The following is a 19,870-nucleotide window of genomic DNA, read 5'->3' on the forward strand; positions in this document are numbered from 1 at the left end:
TTGAACTTACAACACTTCTTCATCAACTTACAACGGTTGCTTATTAATGGTCGAGAAAAAACCTTTCAGAAATATACTGCATTTTGATTTAAGTGATTTCTGTATGTGTTTTGATTTGTATTGTCCAAAAGGGTAAAAATTTAATGCGAAGTGCTTTTGTGAAGTAAAATTTTATCTACTGCGTTTTTCATAATGTTCTTTGTACATACATTTGTGAAAAAGGGTAGAAAGTATAAATTTAGCAATAGCAAAAGTTGTTGTTCCCTTCAAATTATGGATCTACTTAAATTGAAGTTAGACGTAATAAAAAATCTAAATTAAAAAACAAATATTTTATAAATTATTATACATATATGGGCGCTGAGGTAGGCTTTATTATACCCTTGCAGACGGTATTATAAAATTGGTCAGATGTTTGTAACGCACAGAAGGAGACGTCTCCGACCCCATAAAGTATATATATTCTTGATCAGCATGAGAAGCTGAGTCGATATAGCCGTCTGTCCGTCCGCGCGTATGCGTTTTACTCAGCCATCTTAAGAGCTATCGGGCTGATTTGTGTGCTTTTTATTACCCGGAGCAGATCAAGAATGAAAATTGTCAGGATCGGACCACTATAACATATAGCTATAGAAAAAACATTTTCAAAAAAATTACATAAAAATTGGAGTATCCCCATGAAATTTGCTTATGTAATAGTATTGGATATATCCAATGCGTGCGTTGCTTTGCTTAGGGAATGAGGGAAGAAGAAGAACAAATTGTAGTATGAAGAGTCAAATTATTTTGCTTGTATATTGATGAATTGAGTTGCAGAAAACAAATTTTGAACATGAAAAATTATTATTGTCAAGGACTGCAAGCGTATCTAAACTTCGGCATAGCCAGATTTAACTTCTTTGATGTTTTATAAAAATAAATTTAAAAATCAAACATATATCAGTTCGATATCTGCATTATTTGACTTTATTATAAAAATTTTGTCGATACGGCCAAACATGCGCTTTTTATCAATGTAACCCTTTTCTACTTTGCCTTGATTTCATTCAATGATTATCTTACATACTCACATGAGTATCATCTACATTAAAGTCCATCTCAGCGTTCACAAAAAGTACCCAAACCAGCGCGATCCACCAGCAGCTGAATGCTATCCTTCGTTGACAGTTCATATTCCCTGAAAACAGACAAAAATGTGTATATGAGATACAACTTTTTTTTTAATTTTCCAATTTTGTTGTAATTAAAGACCAATTTTTGGTGAAGATATGAATAATTATTTGCAGTATCTTTGGTAAAATTTTGAATTCTATATATGTATATACATATGTGAAGGGGCTGAGTCCACTGGACCAAAGTACAATGAACTTGACACCAATTCACTTGTATGTACAGCTGTGTTCACAAAAATATCAGTGCCCTTAAGCTTTGACTTCAAAATTGTTAAATCATATTACCAGATGGCCGGGGCTAACTTCGACCGCGTCAAAGTTTGTATACCCTTGCAACTCTTTTGGTAACTCTTTCCTTACCTATTAGCCATCAAAGCCATGGAAGAACGTTTAATCTAAAAAGGCTTATGTTTGCGAAAGAATGTCCTACAATCATAAGAAATAACGAAGATATTGATCATAGTCACTGTTTTCCACCGATCATTCCTATGGAAGCAATATGATATAGTCATTCGATCTTTATCAATTCGGAACAGTCATTAAAAGATATATTAAATTAAGAAATGTTTAATTTGAATGCAATCGCGTTAAAAGTAACGAAGTTATTTACAAAAGTCACTGTTTTCGACCGATCGGAGCTATATGGTATAATCGCCCGATATTGATCAAATTTGGCAGTCATTGACAGATATATCAAACTAACAAATATTTAATTTAAAAACAATCGCGTTAAAAGTAACGAAGTTATTTAAAAAAGTCAATCTGTTTTCGACAGAGCGTTCCTATTTTGTGTGATACCCATTGATTTTAATGGTATCATCAAGACGTTTTGGCATATTTTTCATAATTTGTTCAGTGTAATCTTTGCCGATTCCGTGAAGTCTTTGTTGTAAGCCAAGATATCGAAGCAATTAGCGTTTATGTCTCCGCTTAGATACTCAGCTTGTCTGCTGTTTTATGCCTCCTGCGTATCCTATACTCTTACTTTGTACTTTGGCTTTGGTTTGTTGTGTGAAACAACGAATGGTATGTTCTTCACAGATTCCAAAACAAGCTTCTACGCAGAATTGTTGAAGTTCCTCCTTACGTGAGTAACTGAGTCATCCACATGGATTGGGCATTCGGTACCTCTAAGGGTTAGAAACCCATGAAAATGCACCAGCACTCAAACTGCTGGCCAACAGCATGCAGACTAGACGTCTAAAAAAAAGCCACCCACTTGACCTGCCATTTAGACCAGAGACGGACTGATAAATCCACTCCCATCTCATGATTATCTTTGACAATATTTGCTTATTTGCAGCATTTAGGATAAATCGCAAAAAAAAAACAAGAGGGCCGGGGCTAACTTCGACCGCGTCAAAGTTTGTATACCCTTGCAACTTTTTTGGTAACTCTTTCCCTTACCTATTAGCCATCAATGTGGAAGAACGTTTTATATAAAAAGGCCCTATGTTTGCGAAAGAATGGCCTACAATCATAGGAAATAACGAAGATATTGATCATAGTCACTGTTTTCCACCGATCGTTCCTATGGGAGCTATATGATATAGTCACCGGATCTTTATCAAATTCGGCACAGTCATTACCAGATATATTAAACTAACAAATGTTTAATTTGAAAGCAATCGCGTTGAAAGTAACGAAGTAATTTACAAAAGTCACTGTTGTTCCACCGATCGTTCCTATGGGAGCTATATGATATAGTCACCCGATCTTGATCAAATTTGGCACAGTCATTAACAGATATATTAAACTAACAAATGTTTAATTTGAAAGCAATCGCGTTAAAAGTAACGAAGTTATTTACAAAAGTCACTGTTTTCGCCCGATCGTTCCTATGGGAGCTATATGATATAGTCACCCAATCTTGATCAAAATTCGGCACAGTCATTAACAGATATACTAGACTAACAATCTTTAATTTGAAAGCAATCGCGTTAAAAGTAACGAAGTTATTTACAAAAGTCATTGTTTTCGCCCGATCGTTCCTATGGGAGCTATATGATATAGTCACCCGATCTTGATCAAATTTGGCACAGTCATTAACAGATATACTAAACTAACAAATCTTTAATTTGAAAGCAATCGCGTTAAAAGTAACGAAGTTATTTACAAAAGTCACTGTTTTCGACCGATCGTTCCTATGGGAGCTATATGATATAGTTGCCCGACCTTGACCAAATTTGGTACAGTAGTTTATAGGCGTAATAAACTCTATAATATATATAACTTATCTCACGACAATAGCACAAAAAATAACGAAGTTATTAAGAAAAGTCACTGTTTGTGACTTTGGGGTTTGTATGGGAGCTATATGATATAGTGGTCCGATCCGGCTGAATCCGAGATATACAACCCTTGCAGTATATACAAGCCTACGTGCAAAATCTCTGTAGCTTTTACGGTCTAGGAGGAGTTTGCGTTGACGTCCAGACGGACGGACGGACATGGCTATTTGAACTCGTCTCGAGAATATATATACTTTATATGGTCGGAGATGCTTCGTTCTATGCGTTGCACACTTCTGACCAAAATTAATACACCCTTTTTGCAAGGGTATAAAAAGTATACAATAAGAAACAACAAGAAAAAAATAACATTTAAGAGTCAAAGGCACGGAAAGTTCCTGCACGAAATAAGCTGTGACATGGAAACACCCAATAGTGTTCGTTTTTAAAAATTTTTTTAATGGTTTATTGTTTTTTAAAAAGAAGAAAAATAATGAAAGTGAAGGATTTTAAAACAAAACTGCATTTACCAATTTAGATTTCTTGAATAGTTCAAAGGTTAGAAGGGTTTAAAGTATTTCAGTACCTCTACACGAAATAATCACAGCCACTTGCCGATAGTGCAACCATTAATTGTTTACTGGAATGTGTTTGCTGTCTAAAGCACAGTTGTGAGTAACCTTCCGAATCAGATGTCTGGCTCTTATTATTCAGAAATGGTGAAGAACGATGACAAAGAGTGCCGAAACACCAGCGTGTTAGTTATGTTGGTGCTCGTGTCTTAAGATCAAGATCAAGTTTTGAATAAGTTCCTCGAGTGCAGAAGACTCACTCTTTCATCTGCAATAAAGTTAACGGGACCCTTTTACCAGAGAGTAACCTGGAGTAAGTCATTAGCCAGCGTTTTTCTAATCACCCCAAGCATACACTGTGCTTTCTAGATTCTTCCAATCTAACTCAGACGGCTTTGCAGGAGTGCGTCACATTTATTTCACGTGTGCCCTCCAAATGGTTCACATTTGAGAATAAAGGGGAAAAAAAAAAAAAACCCTGCAGTATATACAAGCCTACGTGCAAAATTTCAGCTCTGTAGATCTTACGGTCTAGGAGGAGTTTGCGTTGATCCAGACGGACGGACATGGCTATTTGAACTCGTCTCGTCGTGCTGATCAAGAATATATACATATACTTTGTATGGTCGGAGATGCTTCGTTCTATGCGTTGCACACTTCTGACCAAAATTAATACATATACCCTTTTTGCAAGGGTATAATAATTATGCTAAAAATCAATCTTGAATTTAAAATTTTTGCGCAGCCTTTGCAATATGACTCCAAAACTGTAATGGCCATACCATGTCTTCAACAATAAAACTAGTTTGGATTGGATCTAAATTGCCGTCATTCATTGCAGAGGACAGACATTTTTATTTTGCGCTCATTAAATTTAAATTTTTTTCTCACGATTAAAATCTTTTCAATCACACGACACATCTACAGTTACTGGCTAGCACTAACACTAGAACAGATATAGAAAGTCACGGTGGCAAGTGAGAGGTAAAAAATAACAGGGTTGTACAAATAAGCATACCCTTGCAGTCCTTGGCAATAATATTTTTACATTTTGAAATTTCTTTCCCTGCAACTAAATTCATCAATACACAAACAAAACATTATTACTCTTTATACCCTTGCAGAGGGTATTATAAAATTGGTCAGATGTTTGTAACGCACAGAAGGAGACGTTACCGACCCCATAAAGTATATATATTCTTGATCAGCATGAGAAACTCAGTCGTATAGTCTGTCGGTTCGTATGCGTTTTACTCACCCATGTTAAGAGCTATTCGGATAAACCTTTAAAATCCAAACTAACAAGAAAAGAAAAAAATTTAAAATATACACCGATGCTTTATTATGCAAGAAATAAAATCTTTTGTTAAAAACTACTGCTTAGATATTTCTTGCATATATATGTTTGTACATACATATGTACATCTATTTGTTTTACTTTTTGATAGTATTAAAGGACTGTAGAACTTACTTTTTTAAATTAGAAATTGTAATGATTCTTAAATTGCAGTTCTAAATGGCGACATCTGACAAGCCCCCGCGGATTCTCTGTCGTATTTCCGGTGACCGGTACTGAAGGGATGATTTATCATATTTTGTACAGAAAAGTCGTTTATGTTAAATGTTATGGAGCAAATACAATAGGTGTACGATTTTCAGTGACACTGACTGTGTGTGGAATTAACAGATTATACATTAGTTTGGGCAAACATTAAACTTCGTACAAAAGCGAAGAATATGTTTATATACATACATACATACATTTAAATTTTATCGTGTACATATGTATGTATCTATGTATGTAAAGCATGCATACATATGTATATGCATACATACGAATGGTTTTACACTTTGTAATCACCTTTCCTGATGACTTAGCATACATCATATACTTACCGGGTGGTTTGGTATCTTTCTTTTTAGTTGTGCTCCCTTACAGTCAATTTACGGGTTTAGAACCACTTTGCGGCATAGATACAAATTACTGTCCTTCTTTTCACTTTTAATAATCAATTCAATAAAAAATATACAGATATGTTAGAGAATGTGTTTACTGTTCTCTTTGTTGATTGGGTGCAATAATGGCCAAATATCACTCGACGAAGTTATTAATTTACGCATTACGCTCTGTAGCTTTTACACATTTTCAAAGATATTAGTTTTTCAGTTGCATTAATAGAAAACACAACAATTTAAATGCCTCTTATTGTCTAAATGTCAGATATGACACATAGTAATGTTTTAGCAAAAATTGCTCAACAGAATAACAATTCTGTTTCCACCTAGCGACATTTGGCGGAACATTGAATGTGTCAATATAACACCCGAGCTCGACATAATGCTTCTATGGAGAACGGTTGGCATATCGGATGGATGTAGCATAATGGACAACAGCTGCTACAGCCAGAGTTGTTTCTATATTCAGTGCGAAGAAACAATATTCATTATTGATGCAACTGATAAATACCTATTGTGGATCTGTAGTTACTTATTAGAGTTGCAAATTCTTGGGCACAGCATTAAAGGTTGTGTCAAGAATACTCATGCGACGCATTTGAAACGAATCAAAATAACAAAACCACAGCTGATCGAATCTTACAATAAACCAGTAATAATTAACACAGAAACTCAAAGCAAATTAATTCACTAACAAATACAGTACATAAAATAAAATAATCCAGAAGTGATGAAATTAGCAATATCCCATTAATAATATCCCCAACAAGAAGTAGAACGCTAATTGCAGAAATTTAGGATCTTTTGCTTACTAAGACGCTTGCCAAATCAATTATAATAAACCCGTTTTTTTTGGTCAAGAAGATTTAAAATCCATTTTTATCAAACAACTCACAACAGTCTCCATAGTTAGTTAGTTTAATTGGAGGTCAACATTAAAATATTTTAATTCGATAGGACCATTTACATTCTTATCATTACTCTAAAATTAAACATCTATGTAAGAAGGTCATAATGTTCCCCGTGGCACATTGTGGCACTTCAGATACACGATAGCGTAGTAGTGGATTGCGACGCCGGAGTGAAGGCGGTCACCAAATGCGTTACAAACAACCACATAACATTCTGCAAGCTGTCTACTCAGGACACATGCGCTCGCGGATTATAGGTCAATCAGCTATGTGCCGTACGCAGCCCAGTCCCTTGGAATCCATCACAAAGGTTGACGAGGGGATAATCGCTGTCAACAGGCTTGCAAGCATCAGCGTAGATGTCGGCCTGACATTGCACATCAAGCGGGACCCTATACCTATACCACAACACACAGCTGTAAACAAGGTTCCTGGCATTCCTGCTTCCCCTTTGCTGCATATAACAGGACACGATCATATGTTAATCCTACCTTTTGGTTCGCCATCGGAGTCAAATAATGAATCGCAGATATTCGTCTAAAATAATAAAAATCAGGAAAGTGACTGTTCGGAACAAGTATGGAACAATCGGATAGTGAAACATTCAAAAAGAAATAATAAACCAATATGACAGCGAATAAGAGCGTAAAATGACTTTTTAAGTAATTTGCCTTGATTAAGAGATTAAATGTATGCGGTTCTATTGTTAGATTTATATCGCAAAAACACTGTTCTCGACAACTTTCAATGAGTTGGGCCTATGGGAACATTAAAAGTTAATCCGATACAGAAGATGATATTATAATAGGATCTGGATCCGAGGCAAACCGAAATTTATCCATACTTCTCAGAAAGACTCGGTCCAAGAGCTTTTAAGTTGACTTTTTGCAGAGGACGGGCGTGTTTTTTTTTTTGCGCTTATCAAATTTAATTTTTTCTCGCGATTAAATACTTTTCTACTAATAATAATTTCAGCATCCGAATTTTATTTTCATTTCACGAATTCTTGCAGTCGCTTTTGTGTTTTTGTTTAAATTTACATAAATCAAAACATACAACAATACTTGCATTAGCGGTGTTGTAGTTTTGCTTATCTCTTTTGCTTTTGTGTCTTTACCGTTGTAATTAGCTCCCGTGCTCTTGCGTACAAATTGTTGTTGTATGTGTTCAATTTGACCCGCTCTCCCGCTCTTTCCTATTCTTGTTTGATTTGCGCTCTCGTCTTTTGCCTACCCGCGACTCTGTGATACGTGTTTTTGTTGTTGTGTATTCTTGCTTGTTAATTTCTTTAGTTGTAAAGGTTTATTCTGCACATTAATCCTTGTGTCAAAACTGGTCAGTATATTCTTATACACAGATTTTTTACCTTTACAATTTTTATTTTTTATTCCTTTTTATACCCTTGCAAAAAGGGTATATTAATTTTGGTCAGAAGTGTGCAACGCATAGAACGAAGCATCTCCGACCATACAAAGTATATATATTCTTGATCAGCACGACGAGAAGAGTTCAAATAGCCATGTCGGTCCGTCCGTCCGTCTGGATCAACGCAAACTCCTCCTAGACCGTAAGAGCTACAATTTTGCACGTAGGCTGCAGGGGTTGTATATGTCGGATTCAGCCGGATCGGACCACTATATCATATAGCTCCCATACAAACCCCAAAGTCACGAACAGTGACTTTTCTCAATTCGTTAATTTCTGTGCTATTATTGAAACTTAATATTAGAGAGTTTATTACGCCTATAAGCTACTGTGCCAAATTTGATAAAGATCGAATGACTATATCATATAGCTGCCATAGGAACGATCGGTCGCAAACAGTGACTTTTGTAAATAACTTCGTTACTTTTAACGCGATTGCTTTCAAATTAAACATTTGTTAGTTTAATATATCTGTTAATGACTGTGCCGAATTTGATAGAGATCGGGCGACTATAGCATATAGCTCCCATAGGAACAATCGGTGGAAAACAGTGACTATGATCAATATCTTCGTTATTTCCTATGACTGTAGGCCTTTCTTTCGCAAGCATAAGCCTTTTTAGATAAAACGTTCTTCCACATTGATGGCTAATAGGTAAGGAAAGAGTTACCAAAAAAGTTGCAAGGGTATACAAACTTTGACGCGGTCGAAGTTAGCCCCGGCCCTCTGGTTTAAAATAAATTTAACTTTTTGATAAAATGGTTGTCTGCTCAAAAAATAATTGCATAGTTGCCACTAACACTGTGCAACACCAAAAATCAAACCGCACCCGACCCCTTTTTCTGAAAGTACATTTATTGACTAGCAAACCCCTTTTTGGATTTTTCAAAGTTAGCTTGTTTTTTTGATTTTTAGCGAGTTGAAATTTTCCATTTTGAGGTTATTTATTAGTTTGTCATTTAAGCCAAATATGACTTATGACTTACGTATATCGATTCCATTTTCATGCATTCGACCTAAATCATCTCATTTGTTGTGGAAATAATGTTAATGGTTAAATAAATTAATTTTATGAATGTTATGTAACCGAAAATGCCTTATTTAGCTACGGTTTTCGAAATAATTACAATTAAGCCCTTTTTTTCGTACCCTTGCAAATATGGTATATTGATTTCGGTCAGAAGTGTACAACGCTTAGAAGGAAGCATCTCCGACTAAATAAAGTATATACAAGTTAACACCATACAACAGCATTAGTGGCTGCAGCAGCATCAGCGGCAGCAGCAGCAGCGCCAACATCAGCGGCAGCAGCAGCAGCGCCAGCATCAAGAGCAGCGCCAGCATCAGCGGCAGCAGCAGCAGCGTCAGCCGGGGGTGGCTGGGTGGAGAACACGCGAGAGACATTACAAGAGGAATAAAACCATTATAACGTGAGATCGAACCAAAGTCTTGATGATTGGGTGGTGTGCGTGCCGTTGGGGGGACGGAAATCAAATCCTTGCTACTGCAAGGTGACCTCCTCAAATAAGAGGAAGTTAACTGGCGCCCGAGCAGGGACCGTCTTCCGTCGCGTCTTTAAATAATAAAATTGTTTTTTTTTTTCTTGACCATAAGTGCCTTAAGCGAATGTGTTCCCAAAATAAAGTGAATAAAAAATTAAGTAAATGCAGTAAAAAGTGAAAAAAAAAATCTAAAAGTTTTTTATCTTGTAAATGCCCACCGAAAAATTAAAGCGGATGTCACGAATTTGTGTATTGGATGATGAGACATTTCTCCGAATCTCAGCAAATACAATTTTTCAGTTGTTTTGCGTGTGCCGAACAAATTCAATAATTCTAGTTGATCTGCGACCGCCGCGACGCTTCTAAATTCCTATAAAATAAAAGCATCGCTAAGCAATTGTTTCAATTGCTCTGCGTGTGCCAAGGTTCCTGGGAACCTTGACAAACGCAAAATTTCTTGTTGCTCTGCGACCGCCGCTACGCACCTAAAATTCCTATGAAATAAAGACAGCGCAGATCAAATATTCAATTATTCTGCGTGTAAGTGTAGCAAACAATTTTCGTTTCAAGATCACTCTCCCTAAATCTGTCAAACAGACAAGTCGTGGTTTATTTTTGATATCAAATTTCCAATGATAAACAAATTCTCTGGTAATACTGGCATTATCTGGCAATACATAAGTAAATTTTGGTTTTGTGTAACTGGGTTTCAAAATCCTGTCGGTGAATGGCATAGGTAAGAAATTCTTAAAATAATAAAATAAAAAAATGTTTTGTTTTGTGTTGCCAAGTGAATGTGAAATGTTGGTTTTAAAAGAATAAAAATAAAGTTTTAATTTTTTGTGTCCGGGGTTCAAATCTCCATCAGTGCATGATATAAAAAATAAAGAATATCCGCTGAAAATTAAAGTGGTTGGAACTCAAAGAGTTAATTTGGGAGTCGAATTTTACATTCTCATTGGCGACATAAATGAATAAAAATTATAAAAAATAAGAAAAAGGGAATAACATTCGTTCAGCAATTGACGGGCACTCGTGAACGTGGCGGTTGGCGGTCACCTACAAAAATATTAATGAGTGTCAAATCCACCGCGAGTGGCAAGTTATAAAGAATAGAATAAAATCAAAAATGCGCAGGTATCGGCCAACAGTGGTGCTTCCCACCGAAGGTATTCTCCCAAATGAGGATGTGGAGTCACCTCCACCTAAGTAGGTCCTTGTTAGGACTAAAAGGGATAATGGAGATCTCTCTCAACCGACATAGGGGGGCATCACGATAAACAGCCTTGCGACAATTAAAAACGAAAATATTCAAAAATTGAAAACAAAAAGCAAATAAAATTGTGAATTAACATAATAAACAAAAAATATAAAAAAAAAAACACAATATGAAAAAGAAAAAAAACAAATATAAATTAAACACTTCCTTCACTCACGGTATAAAAAAATATAATTTTTATTTAAAGTCACTTTACAATTACAACTTAATGATAACTGAAAGATTCTGACTGAGTGAATTCCGCGGAGCTAAAGCGAAGTTTTACCGGATGGTTTCGACTAAGGCTTAAGACTGATTTTCTATGATTTGATTATGTTGGATGAAGGCTTGGATAATTGACGTCGTCGCAGGCGGCGGCGTTGGCTGAGTCCAATAGTCCACTAAGAGCGTGGGACCATTCTTTGTTTACACAAGTGTTCAGGACCATTCTTTGTTTATTGCCGAAATTTGTGGGGTGATTCTGGGTATCAGGTTTGTTGTTTATCCTAACGATCGGACTGTTGCTGGGGATAGGCGATCATGCGACAAATTGGCATCTGACGATTGAGTGGGGTGACTTGTTGTTTATCCTAGCTATCGGACTGTTATTTGAGACAGGCGATCATGCGACAAATGGGCATGTGACGACTGGGTGGGGTTGACCAATGGGAATTGCTTGTGATGATGAAATAGGATCGGCCAATGGGCATGTGTTGACGGACTTGGGTTTTATGGTATAAGTACTTGACTCCTTGTTATGATAGAAGTGCTTAACTCCTCGCCCTTTAAGTGCGGACGTCCTCGGTCGCAACAACATATTGAACTGGCGCGATTGAGACTTCCATTGGTGGACCATGGTTGCCTGTTTCGTGGCTGCAGAATTTTTTGATGATGTAATATGTTATCACTGCGGCTGCCAGAAGGGTTAGAATAATCCAGCTTGACGAAGACATAATCAAGTTGTTTCTTTGGATTCTCTCCAGATTATTAGTATTATTGATGTGTAGTTCCTTGATCATTTCCAGAGATAACCTTTCACCTCTTTGCTGCTTATCTGATAGTAATTGCAACAGCGGCGGTTGAACCTCGACTTCAAAGCGTGTCTTCACAATATACCAGGAGTCTTCTATGACGACTGTCGCGTTTTCCGCTTGAATTATGAAGGTGCCTTCTAGGGTAATATTTTCTCCATTGATGTTGATGTCTCCTTGAAATTGGTTCAGCAGCAAGGTACCGGGCATTATTTCCGAATGGGATTTTACGTGCTGGTTGTTGATGACCTTACATTGTGGATTCCTTCTTTGCAAGTAGGCTCCTACACATTTACTGTTTTCTAAATTAGTCAGATCTTCCAGTTTACAGATTGTCTTACCATTATGAATATTACATTTACTCTTATTGATTAACCCGAAGTATTTCTTGTTACATTTCATGATATTCTCATAGTCTATTTCTTCTATAAATTTTTGATATTTAATTGGTATTGCAAGGATTTGTTTACAAATTTCATTAATTACTCTGGGTAGGCTAACAATATAAAGGAGTGATTTACCGTCTGAGGCTATGCTGACCTCGGCAAACTCTATTAGTTCTCCAATGTTTACAAATGTTAGACTCTCTTCTTTAATTGTGTCAATAAAATCTATTTCATCAGAGGACAGTATTAATGAGTTTACGGTATTGGCCTTAGCCCAATCAATTGCGTAAATAATATTTGTTATTTCTTCTCTTAAAAGACTCAATTTAAATTTGGTTATTTCGATTTCTTCTGTCTTATTATTATATTCGGGTTTACCTCTAATTAATATGGTATTAGTTATCTTAATTAAATCGTTTATCTTATTTTCTATTAGATTATTAATAATGACCTGCCGATTATTGTTTTCCAATTGTTCATTGATCTTATCTACCACAATCTTATGATCCTCGTGATCAGGTGTGCCCGCTAACCATTTCCAAGCCGTGCCAAGTATATCAAGCGATCTTTTGTTTCTGAATTTCATCGGCTGAAGCCTCCTTAATTCGTTCTGTATCCGAGTTATCTCATAGGCCAAAAAAGGTTGATACGGACTAAGGTTTGATGAATTCTTAACGACTTCTTTTAGAACGGATATGGCCATTTGATATTTTTCTAATTCGATGACGTGAATGATTTTAAACGTTCCGTTCTGGCGCGCGGCTAACCCGGTTTCCAACATGACCACTCTTGACTTAGTATAGTCTAATATGGTTGTGTGACCCCAGCAAAGTGGTAACATGAGCAATCTGTCGGAAGAGGATGTTTATCAATACTTCAAGTGGTTTTTATGAACTATCCTTCCTGACCTGGTTTTAATCTTGGTATTAAGATCTTCGGCTACTATTTCTTTTTTATATCTAGACGTTAGTTTCGAGCCTAGCCGTTTATTAATCCTAACGTAGATGATTTCACCTGGATCGTAGATTTTGACGGGTTTTTTTGTTTTATTATGGTACTCTAGGTCCTTATTTTGCTTCTTTAAAATGGTTTCTGCAATCTTTTCCCTTTCAAGTGCTAATTTTTCTGGATTATGGATTAAATTTGTTACAAAAAATGCTTCTATTGGCTTTTTGTTGGTGGTACTATGGATGGTTTTATTGTATTCGTCAACGGCTTTGAATATTAGATCCTCAAATTCCATTTCGGGGTGCTCTAGCTTCAAGCATCTCATTATTTCTGTTTATGTTGAATGAAATCTTTCTACTTGGCCGTTGCTAGACGAAGTATATGGTGGAGTAGTGTGGACTTGTATACCTAACTGATTATTCAAAAGAAATTTTATTGATGCAGAATTTAAAGCCTTTTCGTTATCCATCACCACGGTTTTTGTCATACCGAAGGCTATTAACAACTCACGTAAGGGTACTTTAAGATGTTCTGCTGCTTTTGAGTTTACGAGTTTAACTTGCGCGTATTTAGAAAATTTGTCTATTGCGGTTAAAATAATCTTATTTTGGGTGGAATATAAATCTATATGAATAATTTCACCTGGATATTTCGGAATAGGGGTTGGTTGTATTTCTTGGTTCGGAGGGTGTCTTTGGTATTTAGAGAGTTTGCACGTTTGGCAAGAGTTTACTATTGCTTCTATCTTTTTCTTCATACCGGGGAAAAAATATTCAGATAAAATTTGTTTTTTATTTTCAACGGAATTTCTATGTGCTCTGAGGTGTTCTTTTATTATGATATCTTGTTGTTGGATCTGATCATGGACATCTATAGTTTGAATATGCGTGAACCTTGCCTTGTAATTCCTAAAATGCTCTGGAAATATTTCTTGGATTTTTCCCATGATACTTTCAGAAGTAAAAATACCATTAACTATTCTAGGATCCATTTTTTCTTTCAAGATGGTTACAAGATCTTCTTCGGAATAATTGCTTCTCACTATTGTATGTCTATGATATGTAGGGAACGGTATTTCAAAGGTAGTGGATTCGTTATCACCAGTGAGGATAAACAATTGGTTTTTAAAGACATTGATGGGAACTTCCATTGCTGGAATGAGTTCATGACCTGAGCTTTCATCACTATGGGCTGTAGCTGACGTACTGCTAGCATTTATGCTGGTAGGGTTTATAGAGAGTGCGTCTGCTACCACATTTGAGCTACCCGGCTTATATTTCAACTCGTAGTTATATTCCTCCAGGTAACTTTTCCATTTCTTCAGCTTTGTGTTGTTATTTTTCGGGCTGAGAGCATAAGTGAGAGTCTGGTGGTCAGTGTAAATGATCACTTTGGATTTGCCGTATACATACATCCTTAACTTATCCAATGCCCATACTATTGCTAGCATTTCTCTTTCATTTGTAGCATAATTTTCTTCGGCCTTGGATAACGCACGGGAAAGGAATGTAATGGGTCTACCGTTCTGTTCTAGAGAAGCTCCTAATGCAAAGTTTGAAGCATCAGTGGTTAGATGGAACTCTTGTTTAAAATCAGGGTATGCTAACATCACATCTTGTGATACTAATGCATTTTTTACTTTCTCAAAGGCATCGAGTTCGGCTTCACCGAATCGGACTTCAATCTTGCTTGAGACATTCTTTTTAGCTCTGCCATGTTCTCCTCTCAATAACGCCGTCAAGGGTCTAGCTAACTTAGCAAAATCTTTGATAAATCTTCTGTAATAACTAGCTAATCCCAGGAAGGACCTTAGTTGTTTTAGGTTCTTTGGTATGGGGAACTTTTTAATGGCTTGAATTTTCTCTGGATTGGTTTTAACTCCTTCCCTTGAGATAACTACGCCTAGGAAGTCAACACTGTGTCTTAGGAATTTGCATTTATCTACTTGGACCTTCATATTCGCTTTGGACAAGGTAGAAAATACTAGAGCTAGATGTCGGAAATGCTCTTCCTCAGATTTACTGAATATTATAATATCATCAATGTAGACATAGCAAATTTTTCCGATGAGGTCTCTCAAGATGTCATCGAGAGCTCTTTGGAATATTGATGGGGAATTTTTTAGACCGAAGGGGAGTCTTGTGAACTCATATTTCCCTCCATTTACAGAAAATGCTGTTTTTTCAATATCAGATTCCTTAAGGGAAATCTGATGAAATCCGCTCTTTAGATCAAGAACAGAGAAATACTTATTGTTGCCCAACTGCGCAACCATTTCTCCGATTTCAGGGATAGGATACTTATCCGAAACTGTAACTGCATTGAGCTTTCTGTAATCAATGACCATCCTATATTTCTTATTCCCAAGGCTATCGCTCTTTTTAGGGACTATCCATACAGGGGAATTATAGGGCGACCGTGAGGGTCGTATTATACCATCTCGTAGTAATTCTTGTAACTGGTCTTCTACTACTTCTTTGAGAGAAGCTGGGTACGGATAATGTTTGGTGTAGACTGGAGTGTCTATTGTCGTTCGGATTTCTCCTTGGACATTAGTAGCATAAGTCAACTTCTTATTTGGGTCTGCGAAAAGCGATTCGTACTCCTCTTGGAGTGCCTTTAACCCTAGTTTCTGCTGATTGGTGAGCTCCTCTGATTCGATCGTATGGACCTGATGAGCTCGCATCTGCTTTACTTTAACAACGTGAGAGTTGTTGACAAATAATAGATCTTTCCCTATATCAATAATGGCGTTTAATTCTCTTAGTGTGTCATTACCTAGAATCCCATGGAACGGATTCAAATTAGGTAATAAGAAGAAAGTTATAGGTTTGTTGGGCTCGTTAAATAAACCCAAATGGATATGGCTGGTGATTAGAATGCTACCACTTACGGTGTTCGCGTAAAACTTGTGTTCATTTGTTTTGACGTTTTTGGCTATTTCTGGTTGGACATAGTTTTTGTTGGAGCCGGTGTCTATTAAGAAATTGTATGCGGTTCCGTCTTTGTCCCGGACAACAAAGTACGGCAAAGAGGAACACTTTAACCTAAAAAATTAACGGTGTCCTCAATTTGTGGCTTTTGAGATTCCTGTGATTGTGATTTGGTTTCCTCTTTATTCTGCGGGACTAACTCTGAGTTGTCACCTTGTGAGGTAAAATATTCCTCCTGCTGTTGATATTCACGAACCTCAGAATATGGGACTAATTCGTAAAGGTCTTCTTGGCCTTGGTAAGCAGACTGATAATCGGACATATCGGAGTAATGCTCTTCTTGAGGCGGTATGGTGATATATTGTTCACCTGACATACCGGTTTCGATATGGAATTGCCTCTGAACTTTATTGGGAAAATTTCCGGTGGACTGGTTGACTCTTTTGAGAGCAAACTGTTGTGGTGAATTAGCGTTTGGCTTGTTCATGTAGTCAACTTTTTTGTTAGAATAGAGCCGTCGACATCCATAGGAGTTGGTGCCGGCTGAGGCTTCGGAGCAAATGGCCTCGGTGGTGCATTGAAAAACATGGGGTTTTTCGTTTGAGGAAATTTATTTTGGGGAATGAACACGTTTTGCATTGGTTTTTGATTATAAAAGTTGTTGTTATTATAAGGTTTTGGTGGAATTGCCGGTATGTATGATTGTTGAGGTTGCAAGTAATTTTTTGCATAATGCGGGGGTTTTGGTCCTACTGGTGGACGAGTGTCACGATGGCTGATATTGTTCCTAGCCCTTTTATTGTCCAACATCTCGCACAGTTGCAATGCATGCCTCAGATCTCTGGTTTGAGCTAAGCTCATTCTATCTGATAGATCTCCGTTAAGACCTCTGATGAAGGTATCTAGAGCCCTATCTCTGACCTGTTTTACCATGGCTTCCATAGTCTCGGGAGTGTAACCCAGTGTTTCGATTTGGTCTAGTATTAAAGACATCTGTTGGTAAACGGCGAAGTAAAATTGATGAATGGATGCGCCTTTCTGGGTCATGGTGAATAGCTGATATTCTAGAGTGCTTAAATCTCGTTTGTCTGAGTACTCAGATAACAGACACTGAGAGATTGCACCCCAATGTAAAGCAGTGCGATATACTTTCAACAGTGTATTCGCATGGCCTGTAATTTTGCCTCGAATGGTTACCAGAATTGCAAAGTATTTGGGTGTTCCCTGAATGGGAGCATACAATTCCATCAAACGTGTGGCGGAAGCAAACCATGTTGAGAATTCTTCACGACTACCTGAGAATTTGTCAAGATTTTTTACGATATCTGGCACTTTGTCTAATTCATGCCAGTTATCCTGGACGCTAGCTGTCTGGTCCCTAAAGGGAATGTGTCCTGGCTGGGAAAAATTTAATTGTTTCACTATTTCCTGTAGCTGAGATGACAAAATTGTTTGGATAGCTACATCTAATCCTTGTATCGACAGTGCCTCTATTCTATTTACGGCTGCTGCACCTGAGGTGGATGCTGTCGGAGCATCGGAAGCTGCTGCCTGACTACCACCCTGCTGGAGGACTGCTGCTTTAACCCAGTTGTCATTAGTCATTTTGGAAAAAATATTTCGAACCAGGTTTCTTTCAGGGAAATAAGTGTTACGATATCGCGAATATTATGACGTCACGAACGATATAATGCCGCGAAAATTGGATTTCAGTTTATATTGACAAAGGTATAGCGGTATGTCCGCTAATCTTGGTGGAAATGGTTTTTGGTACTTAAATACTTAGTTTGTGGTATTATGCAAAATTTTCAATATTAGATGATTATTCTCTTTTTTTTTCAAAATTATTTCTTAAATCTTAATTTGTGGTATTATGCAAAATTTTTCAATATTAAATGATTATTCTCTTTTTTTTCAAAATTATTTCTTAAATCTTAATTTGTGGTATTATGCAAAATTTTTCAATATTAAATGATTATTCTCTTTTTTTACAAAAAAATTTTTTTTTTTTTTAAATTTTGAATTATTTCTTTCCCCTTTTTTTGGGATTACTTATTACTAGTTTCTCTTTCAATTTTTGATTCTTTTTTCTTGAGTGAGAAAAAAATTTAATTAAGGATTTTATAAATATTTTAGCTTGTGTTTTTCTTTTTTTCTTTTTAAATTTAAACTTTTGGTTTTGGCTCACAAATTTTTTCTCACTGTGTTTACACAAATTCTTTTATCTTTTCTTGATTTTCTTTCACTTAGAATTATTTTGCTTAACTTACATTATTAATAACATCTTCGGTGCTTGTACTGATCGGCTTGTAGGAGGGCTCGCTTTTCCAACGTTGAAGGTACTAACGCTCCTGGGCAAACACGTTTGGGTTATCAGTTTTCCTCTGAACGGATCTTGGAGGAAATTGCAGCGATAAATTTGACCCTGTCTGATTCTTGGTGTAGTTCAATATAGTGTTTTTATTTCGTTGACACTTTAAGGCATTTAACGCGTTTTCTCGGTCACGACCACTGATATCTTTCACTAACACTCGATCAAGTTTTATTTAGCAGGGTCCCTGCTCGGGCGCCAATTAAACACTTCCTTCACTCACGGTATAAAAAAATATAATTTTTATTTAAAGTCACTTTACAATTACAACTTAATGATAACTGAAAGATTCTGACTGAGTGAATTCCGCGGAGCTAAAGCGAAGTTTTACCGGATGGTTTCGACTAAGGCTTAAGACTGATTTTCTATGATTTGATTATGTTGGATGAAGGCTTGGATAATTGACGTCGTCGCAGGCGGCGGCGTTGGCTGAGTCCAATAGTCCACTAAGAGCGTGGGACCATTCTTTGTTTACACAAGTGTTCAGGACCATTCTTTGTTTATTGCCGAAATTTGTGGGGTGATTCTGGGTATCAGGTTTGTTGTTTATCCTAACGATCGGACTGTTGCTGGGGATAGGCGATCATGCGACAAATTGGCATCTGACGATTGAGTGGGGTGACTTGTTGTTTATCCTAGCTATCGGACTGTTATTTGAGACAGGCGATCATGCGACAAATGGGCATGTGACGACTGGGTGGGGTTGACCAATGGGAATTGCTTGTGATGATGAAATAGGATCGGCCAATGGGCATGTGTTGACGGACTTGGGTTTTATAGTATAAGTACTTGACTCCTTGTTATGATAGAAGTGCTTAACTTATATAAAATATACAAATATATCAACGACAAAAATTTGTACATACAAACACTTATTCCATTTTTCATCTTTTCACATAGCACCATCGTTCTTTGGACAATTTGGAATCGTTGAAAAACGGAAGAACTGCAAACTACACTGTTATATTTGGGGAAAGAAGAAATACTCACAACATTAACATACGATAATTAAATAACGGGTGAGTGAAGAAGTTGCCTCTTGGAAATTGTACTTCGAATTTATTTTCGGGCGAATAAAGCCCACACATACCCAATTAAATTTAATTTTGATTCAGCAATAAAGAAAGTTCGAAAACAAAACTTAATGAATAAAACGAAAAATCATACCCAATT

At 36.7% G+C, this 19,870-nt stretch overlaps 1 protein-coding gene across 3 annotated transcripts in view; it reads right to left on the reverse strand.

Annotated features, from left to right (window-relative positions):
• Positions 1–6,210, reverse strand: part of Dg (Dystroglycan) — a 45,988-nt gene extending 39,778 nt beyond the window's left edge. Inside the window, exons 1-2 of one of the 3 annotated variants that reach the window (XM_068287627.1) lie at positions 5,872–6,210; positions 1,071–1,177 (exon numbers count right to left, since the gene is read on the reverse strand). In XM_068287627.1, the coding sequence (XP_068143728.1) occupies positions 1,071–1,172 (102 nt within the window). In that variant the 5' untranslated portion in view covers positions 1,173–1,177; positions 5,872–6,210. The remainder of the gene's footprint in view (positions 1–1,070; positions 1,178–5,871) is intronic. The other 2 variants (XM_068287630.1, XM_068287628.1) reach the window with 2 other exon arrangements.
• Positions 6,211–19,870: the final 13,660 nt, after the last annotated feature.

The sequence above is a fragment of the Drosophila tropicalis genome, unplaced genomic scaffold (genome assembly GCF_018151085.1).
Source record: "Drosophila tropicalis isolate 14030-0801.00 unplaced genomic scaffold, ASM1815108v1 contig_573, whole genome shotgun sequence".
Classification (NCBI taxonomy): Eukaryota; Metazoa; Arthropoda; class Insecta; order Diptera; family Drosophilidae; genus Drosophila; species Drosophila tropicalis.